Source organism: Branchiostoma belcheri, unplaced genomic scaffold (assembly GCF_001625305.1).
Source record: "Branchiostoma belcheri isolate BF01 breed outbred unplaced genomic scaffold, Haploidv18h27 scaffold7, whole genome shotgun sequence".
Lineage (NCBI taxonomy): Eukaryota > Metazoa > Chordata > Leptocardii > Amphioxiformes > Branchiostomatidae > Branchiostoma > Branchiostoma belcheri.
The window spans coordinates 4,179,833-4,188,898 of NW_017804353.1; the positions used below are offsets into that span (position 1 = coordinate 4,179,833).

Here is a 9,066-nt window from a genome sequence, read left to right on the forward strand (position 1 = left end):
TAGCTACCTAACTACCTAACTTAAGTACAGAGGGTAACTTCGCTAACTAATTAAATAACTAACTACCTAACTCAGAAATCCGAAATTGAACAGGAGCTAAATAAGCAACCTAACTTACTCACCAAACTTTTGTGGGGAAAAAAATTCAGTGCAAAAGAGAAATGCCAATAAAAAGCCTACAAACACGCTAAAAATACCCCCAAAACCCAAACCTCTGCTTGGAGAGTAACCCAACTGACGCGAGAGCGGATTTGGAAAGGGGTATATTTAAGTGAAACATCGCGATTCAAATCCAATCTCTGCGTCGCTTTGTGTCACCGACTCTTTGTTGCATCCCACCTTGGCGTGTTTTTTTTTCCAAATTAATACATGTTGTTTTTGCATTGTTGACGCTGTGTTGTATTCTAATCAAAACTTTCCCTGGCGTTTTTGTTCCTGCTCAATCGTTGTAACTATGCACATGTTTGTTCTTGGCACCGTTGATCACATTTCTGTGGTTTTGATCTGTTTGGACGTGTGGATGAGTAAACTACGTTGTTGTTGCAGTCATTGACCTGCTATACTGTTATTTCTAGTCCGGAGATGGTTACTGCCTTATGTTCGGTCTTGATTGGATTGTCCACTGATGAAGTTATTCATTTTTGTTTGATCTTCTCGGATTGACTGTAGGAAGTGGCAAGCTTTGTCTACTGCAGTTGGTGATGTGACTACTAGTAGATATATGGGTTCCAGGTCGCCAAGGTCTCTTCCACTGGCAAAGACAGTGTCCCTTAGATCAAGGACATATATACAGTGTATAATGTCCTTGCTTAGATATAGTACTCAGCTCTACCTGCAGCCATTGTAATATTACGCGTTATTCCTACTTACGAAACACCCGAGATTTCCCCAAGACTATTGCGCACCGCCGATAACACAACCTGCCGTTATCTGCTTATACTCATAGGAAACAGGAATATTGTGAAGCTAACGTCATGACAGGAAAACAGTCAAGAACAGCTGCATGTCAGATTACATCATCATGATAAGTCAGGATATTTTATTGAAGTGCATGGAACATTATGATGAGATCACCTTGCCAGCTGCCGTTGGTTGTTTAATCCGCTCTAAGTATAATTCAGGAAGATACTCGGAGAGCCAAAGACAGCTGCAACTTTGAGAGTGTTATCTACGTGTGTTTTAAGTACATTGCATTTCCTCTTTAGAGCAATATTTGCGCATCACCATCTTTAGATCATATGCCAAAACTTCGAATGAAAGCATACAAATATGAAACGGCAAGACATCTGGATGCATTGCTGACCAAATATTTTGTTTGACATTGCCTTCTCCTATGTTGACGACCACTGTAGGATATTAAGTTAATTCAAGATGGCACTACGGTATTTCAGATAACATTGTCTGATCGCCCAGTGTATCCGTATCTATAATTCAATTGCTAGCTAGGTGCACCTTCTTCCCTTTAAAACATCATCAACACTGGTTAAACTCTAGCTTTCATTTGAAATGTTATCAAGATATTGAAATCGGAAAAGTAAACAAAAGGTAAAAAGGTAAAAAGTTACAAAACAACATCAAATCACCGTAGGGTGTATTTAAAGTTTTTAGGTTACGGAAGTTGAAAACGGAAAAGAATACGTATTATGTAACCTGAGGCATAGGAAGCTACATCAATCGACCAAAGTGTGCTGTTTAACACCTTCCTATGTGCCGAATGTTTGTCAGACATATCCGTGATTTTCAGTTCCCTGCTCTTCTTTCTTCTCTGGTTTCTTGATCTTCAGAGTCCTGAGTGCCTTGTTGAACACTGCAGCCGCCACGCTGTGGGTTTAACACAACAAAATGCATTTTTAAATGAAGAACATTCTGCAAAAAAGAACATTCTACAAAAACAGAACGAAGATGATCTATTCAGGCATCTTCTTCTTCTTCCCAGTACGTGCAAATCTCAATTGGTTGTCAACTTGAGGGCTCCAGCACGGTGGGGGTGGGGGTGGTCGCTCGTACAAGTTTTGTGTTTGTATGCTATGGGCAAGGGCCACTCCCTGTCCGCCACCGAGAGCAGGGTGGCGGTAAGTACCCGATGGATGGACGGATGACATCGCCCTTTGACCATATCATAGTAGAACCTAGAATATAGTCTATCATCATGGCCAAAGAGTACATTTTCTTCTGGTAGATGTCTTATAAGGATAGAAGAAGTGTGGTCACAGATTTCTTTGACTATCTTGTAAGTTTTTTGTATATGTAGATGTTGCACTGTTCATATAATGAAACGCAAAAACTTGCTTGGTCCTTGGGAAGATTGCTTGAGAAGGGAATTACCAGAGGAGAGGGCGCACATGTGCTTCTCTGTGGAAATGGCAGAATGAGTTCAACACAAATGAAGATGGGCTCTACGTTGATTAAGGTTAGACATCCAGGTAATACGATACGCCACAAAGCAGTTACAACTGGATATGGTTTTGGATGATGGGCTCTGTATCTAGTGGACTTAACATTCTTTTGGACATGCTTGACGGAAGCCACCACCTTTCTAACGTCACAAGAGCACAAGAACAAGAACAAAAAAAAAGCGATTCCTATCTCACCCTTTCCCGAACTCCTCCCCGTCCTCCAGTGTCTGCGGCAGCTGTTGGCCCTTGGTCTCGGGCAGCAGCATGCAGAGCAGCCCGGCCAGAACCGTCATCACGCCGAACAGGATGTACGGCGCGGGCCGCCACAGGTCAGCCAACAGCCATACGAACGGAGACACGATGGATCCTATCCTTCCTGCCGTGGACGAGAACCCCATGCCTATGTTTCTGGGGAGGAGAACCATCAGAAAAGATACAGGTGTGATCATGAATTCAGTTGGACCGTTGGTATGATGTGTCTCGTATTTGATCAAATAAGCTGTTGATTTTTCGTTTGAATGTTCAGGCTGCGTTTAGTTATGATGTAAGAAAACACCGGTCAAATTTGTATAAGAATTAAACGAGGTTCTTTAACCAGATGTTTTCACATCGGACGCGTCTCAGTGACCGCCTGTCACCTTCTTCAGGGCAACAATGACTGGTTCTGATTCGTACTGCAGGTAGGTGTCGCTGCCGCAATATTACAGAGGTCACAAACGTAAAATTAGTAAAGTACAGTAAATTTTTTCCGCTACGGTACGTTACTGTGTATATGAAGTTGTTCCTGACCGTGTGACTGTAGGAAACAGCTCCACAGTGTAGATCATGGTGCTCTGGAAGCCGCCGGTGATACAGAACCTGGAGATCATGGCTACTGCTACACGGCCGGGACCTGCAAAAAACAATAGTAATTTGTGAGTCAATGTATATCTTGCTTCTATCCCATGGAATTCTAGACTGGATACCATCATGGTTAGTTTACGTCTGCTCACACAGTCGCTACCGACCAACCAGTAGCGACTGTGCATTGGCAAACTACTTAATCAGCACCAAGGAGAGGGAAACATCAGCTTAAAGTAAACTAACCAGGATGGTACCCATGCTAATGGAATTCCATTGCAGTGGCAAATTATGAAATATCAAATTATTGTAAGGTACTGTGTTAAGGAGTTGCTGTCATGCGGTCCGTAAAGACTGTTTCCCAAAGACAAAGTCAGTTGCACAGTTGCACGTATGAATATGTGACTTACCGGCAGGCAAAGCTGCTGTGATGATGAGACCAATACCGGTCAGCAGGAGGTACGCAAAGACTGGCAGCTTCCGCCCAAACCTGACGGAAACCAATAGATGATTCAAATTAATGACATCGATAGAATTCTTTATGAAAAATGTTAACAAATTTGTAGACAGTCACTCTACTATATTTGTGGTAGCTCACCGTTCTTGCAGGAACAGAAGAGTCAAGTACGCGGGAACCTCCACAGCAGCCCCTAGGAGAGAGTTGGCGTAAACACTCCCGCTCAGGTCCGTAATGTTCAGGGCGATGCCGTAGTAAACAATGTTGTTGGTAAACCTGGCAGGGAGAAAAGACATTCACACAGATATCACCTCACACTCAATGTGGTATGCAAGGACACAACATAACACTTCGTAGTGTGGTGTTTTCTTCAATCCAACTTTTCACATCCGTACCTACATGTATAAAGAGTATAACGCCGCCAGAGTGAAATATTTTAAACGATTGTAAAATCACTGAACGTAGCATAACAAAACATACAGTAAGTAGCTTCACGACATATCTGTATCTGTATCTGTATCTGTATCTGTATAGCCGGTATAACCGCCTTTCGGCGTAACACACCAGCTTCGCAGGCACGCGGCGCGGCGGCAGCTGGCTATATTACACCGATCGACTTGTTACACCTAACCCTTGAACTTCTAGCTCTAGACATTGTTTAAAGCTATCTATTGACAGTGCCCCTACTGTACTTGGTGACAGTGAGTTCCACTCTGCGATAGTTCTAGGAAAGAATGAATTCTTGAACACCTCAATCCTTGGTTGATAACTCTGGTACTTGAATGCGTGGCTATTTCTTGTTCTCTTCTGGGCTGGTATTAGGTACTTAGTAGTTGGGACATCCACCAGTTTATTAGTCATTTTGTACATCATGCATAGTCTAGACATCTTTCTTCTGTCTTCAAGTGAGGTCCACTGTAGGTTTCATATCCTTGAATATTCGAAGTTGACCTCATAGTTTGATGCCGATAAAGTCGAACGAACATGTAAAGGTGATTACTACATCATGATGCTACGCTGTTGAGGAAATAGAGATGTATAGATGTTTGTACCATATGAAGAATATGATGAGACTTCTTTTCCGTGTGTTGGGCGTCCGCAGAATGTCCAAAAATGTGTAACTTCTGTGCGTTTCTTCTTTTTCTTTCCCGTCTTTCTTTTTCTCGTCAGTCTCCGTCTAAGAACAACATTCACGGTCACTCCAGGTGTCAAATAGATGCCATTGTAAGAGTAGGAATTAATCATATTTTGCATGAGTAGAATCTTGATATAAAAGACTGCTTTGTTATTAGAAAAAAATACCGAAACTCGTGATTAGCCCCACTCGATTGTAACACTCTATCAAAGACAGATCGACTTGTGCTACCCCTTGTTGTTTGAGTCATTAGGATTCTTATTCTATATTTTTTTGTACTTTGTTCATATGTTTTGTCGTACATTGCCGTGTGCAATTGTCGTGCAATGAAGGTCTTCTTCTTAGCTTACGCATACCCTTGTGTCATCGGCTTCGGTTGGATCGTCTGCGAACACGTGATCAGGCAGGTCAACTCTGTTCATCTTCGCCATTTTCTGTATCAGTGCTTTGGCCTTCTCTTTGTCACGTGACAGCAGCCATCTTGGACTCTCTGGGCACCACCTATGACCATGAGTGATACAAGTCTAACCATTTTTTGATCTTGGAGTTGTTTCGTTAACACATCTACCGTTCTAGTGACCACGTCGCATATAGTTCAATAATAGTCATTGTGTCGACTGTTTTTTCCATGCGCAATGATAAAATTGATGATCATCGTTATGGTGAGGATGATATTAGTTGAGTAACCTGTTCAATTATTGGTGCATTTTGTAGTTTGAAGTTTATTTCAAACATAAAGCGGCGAGAAGCAGCACTCCAGTCAGAAGCCCTGTCTGGCGTCTGGCAGGCATCGAGGACATTACTGGTTGTGAGAAGAAAATTCCTATATCCTAGATTTCAAACAGTTTTTTTTTTCAGTAATGTCGACCAATAAAATTGAATTAGGAAAGTTGTGCAAGAAGAGAGTTCCTATATTCTAGAGATTTAAAAAAACAGTTAAACAGTTAAATTATTTCTCTGGCAGACTGACCAGTAGAACGGAATGAAGAGCAGGTTTGGTAGGGAGATGGCGAGTTGCAGGGCTCTCCAGTCCCGGACGCCGAACGCGATGCCGGCCAGGATCATGGCGCCCACCGAGAAGAACACGGGCCGCAACACGCCCACCTTCACCCGCTCACTGGGGCCTACAAACTCCGCAACTGCCGAGGGGAAAAATGTTGGATGTAATCTCCAAGCAGATTTTGTGGGACAAGCTTAAGGGGAGTCTCTATTGGGTAGCCTGAGTGTCAGCTTTCGTCCGCTCCCTAAGATCCGCTCCCCACCAACAAGCGAATCTTGGGGAGTGGACGAAAGCTAACAAGGCTGGCACTCAGGCTATCTATTGGCCGCCTGTATCCCTTTGCGTAATGTAACCATTAGCTGCCTCACCAATCTGCCGCAGAACAGAAGGCTTCAAGGCTCAAGTAGGTGAGCAGTTTGAGGCAGGAGTTTACCACCGCCTGGTTTGGGACCATCAACGGTTACAGGAAGCCACAGAATCTACCGTTGCCCCACAGAATCTGCTTGGAGATTACTGGATGACGATATGTGTGACTAGAAAGGTAACATTTGCAAAGCAAATGCATAATGTTCACCTTCACGTGGCCTAACAAACTACTGCTCTGTTCATTCTTACTCAAACACATTTACATACTATCATATGGAGACCAGCCCCTACAGCTCTAGATCTATGACGTCCTGCTACATAATGTAACCTATCACAGGGTGTCTACTAGAGTACCTTATACCATGGCGGCAGACGTCTGGTCCAGGTCATTGCCTTGAGTGTTTGAAGAAGAAGAAGAAGAGGATACATAGCAAAACCGCTTAGTATGTTTTCCCTCTGCGAAGCTGGTGTGCTTATACTCCGAAGTGCGGTTATACTGGTTGTACGGATACAGATACATTTTAGGACGATAACCGGCGATAGAACTAACCCATGACCGCTGACGTGTTGACGACGCCCGACGTTGCCGCGCCCACGAACATGCGGAAGATGATGAACAGAACCACGTTAGGAGAGAACGCCGTGGCCGCGCCAAACGCAAACTGGATGGCCAGTGACAGGAGGTAGGCCCAGCGGCGACCGATCCTGATAAATAGACAATTATGTTCATCTAATATGTGTTAGAAAAGTATAAAATCCTATCTTAAAGCAGATGAAATCCTATCGTTAAGCACAAGAATCCTATCTTATGCACAAGAAACCCTATCTTTAAGCATACCTAAAATCATGTTTGTAAAGGTACACACCAGGAAAGAAAATGAATATTTAAACAAAGATTTAATATGTGCCGAAAGAATAGACTTTGCACGTAATTATTAATATAGGTCAGTGGGCGACAACTGATAATGATTCTGTACCCTGACAGGACATTTGGAAGCTGCTCACCTGTCAGACAAGTCTCCAAACCCCAGAGCCCCCAGCGCCACCCCCACCATGTACAGGGATGTGGTCAGTTGCCGTACACCTTTGTTACTGCACACTAGATCCCACTACGGGGAAGAAAAAAAATCAACAACACTTCAGCCGTTCTTTATTTTCCAATTCGTCAGAGCTGATGGACAAATAGACTGGCTTCGCGTCAATATTGCTTGATAGCAAAGCCTATTTGTGCAATGTTAAGTCTGCATTGTTGTTTGTACAGCTATATATGAATGGCGGTTTTGTATTGAACGTATGTAGTGGTGGTATATTTCGGTAGACATTTAGTTTTTTGTCGCATGGGATGAACGTTTGGGAAAGATTAAGGTAAAGGTACATTCTTGCCAGCTCGAGACGCAATTGAAAAGACTATTCCCATGCTTCCTGCGTTATTTCCATGAGACTAACGGCCAATCTTTAAAATATCTGTACTTCCAATGGCTCTACCTAGAAGCTAATCGTGCAGCTATGACTTTATTTACCTCCGTGACAATAGTAGAAGTGAAGGTTTCACAGTCGTACTCCCAGCCCCGGTCACAGCTGAGGGTCCCGCCGGCTGACAGACTCTCGGGGGAGTGGGTCTGCCAGAACTCCGTGGAACTTACGTTGAAGCTTCCCTCGGGGAGGTCGTACCTGATCGCAAAACCCACAAATGTACTTAAAAGTATTAAATTATATATTTATCTTCGTAAAGTATGTAGCTAGCCCAGCTGCAGAATCTGGAGTGTTTGCTTATGCTGCTGTTGAAACGTGACGCTGTCAGTATTACTGGCTATATCTTCTATCTTATGCTAAGATCAGTTAGCGGACAGTTTGCGAGAGACAAAAAGTATGAAAACAAAACCAAAATTAAAAAAAAAATAACCCTGAGCACTATTTTTGTATACTCTTGATATAAATTGCTAATTTTTCGTTAACGCAAATCAGAACAGCCCGGCTGTAATTACTTTGCCATTTATAGCATATAATAGTGGACTTTATCTTTACAACAGAATGTACACACAGTTCACGCCCACCTGAGACACTGACTATAACCGCTGCCTCCGCCGTCCAGCGCAGTCCAGGGAACACTCATGTTCAAAGCGGCAGGAATCGGCCGACACTCCCGCCAGGTCTGCAGCCCTGGTACCGAGCAGTGGTGGGAGGGGGACGCGGCGAGGAAGTTAGCCACGAGCTGGTGAAAACCCACCGGCATCTCGGCGTAGCACATCAGGAACAGCACCCACCACTGGTACCAGCCCAGCTCCCCCAGATACCGGGTCAGGATCTCGTCGAATGGTAGCATGGCGAAAGTTTTTGGTGACCTTAAAACAACCTGGAAGAAAAGTTTGGCTCAACAGGAGCCTTGTTGGAGTCCCGACCTACCCAGTGTCGCGACGGCCTATTAAAAAGTGTGGGTAAACATAATGTACTAGGCTCTGACACAGTTGGGGTGAAAGTACAGTTGAAGGTAAACATAATTACCTGGACAAAAGGTCGACTTACTGACATGCAGGCACACCACTTTACACCGTGTGTACACGACAGGTCCCGTGAGTTAGGTTAGACTTTTGACAGGTCCCAATATAAAAGGGACAAAGGGAAATTTCAGTGGGCACAGGGAACAATTTGTCACCTAGAGCTCTGACGAAGATATTACAAAAGACATCAATCGGGCAAGAACAAAGACTGTATGTGAATTTGTGCGTTGGTGTTCAAAGTTCAAACCAGAGCAAAACACACTCATGGTAGAGGTATTACAGTAACTATTATGTAATCAGAATAAACATTGCTATTGATCACTCACTGTGCTGCAGAATATTTATTATAAAATACATCTCATATGCCTGCCAAA

The 9,066-nt window shown here is 43.5% G+C and overlaps 1 protein-coding gene across 1 annotated transcript; it reads right to left on the reverse strand.

Moving 5' to 3' along the window:
• Positions 1 to 2,587: 2,587 nt before the first annotated feature.
• LOC109484653 (organic cation transporter protein-like) lies at positions 2,588 to 9,025 on the reverse strand. The gene is made up of 11 exons (XM_019788000.1): positions 8,249 to 9,025; positions 7,715 to 7,832; positions 7,200 to 7,303; positions 6,745 to 6,899; positions 5,799 to 5,967; positions 5,185 to 5,329; positions 4,746 to 4,870; positions 3,835 to 3,969; positions 3,647 to 3,726; positions 3,186 to 3,288; positions 2,588 to 2,804 (listed from the first exon to the last, which is right to left on the reverse strand). The coding sequence occupies exons 1-11, from the start codon at positions 8,515 to 8,517 to the stop codon at positions 2,588 to 2,590; spliced, it is 1,620 nt and encodes a 539-aa protein (XP_019643559.1). The 5' UTR covers positions 8,518 to 9,025.
• Between the last annotated feature and the right edge of the window lie 41 nt (positions 9,026 to 9,066).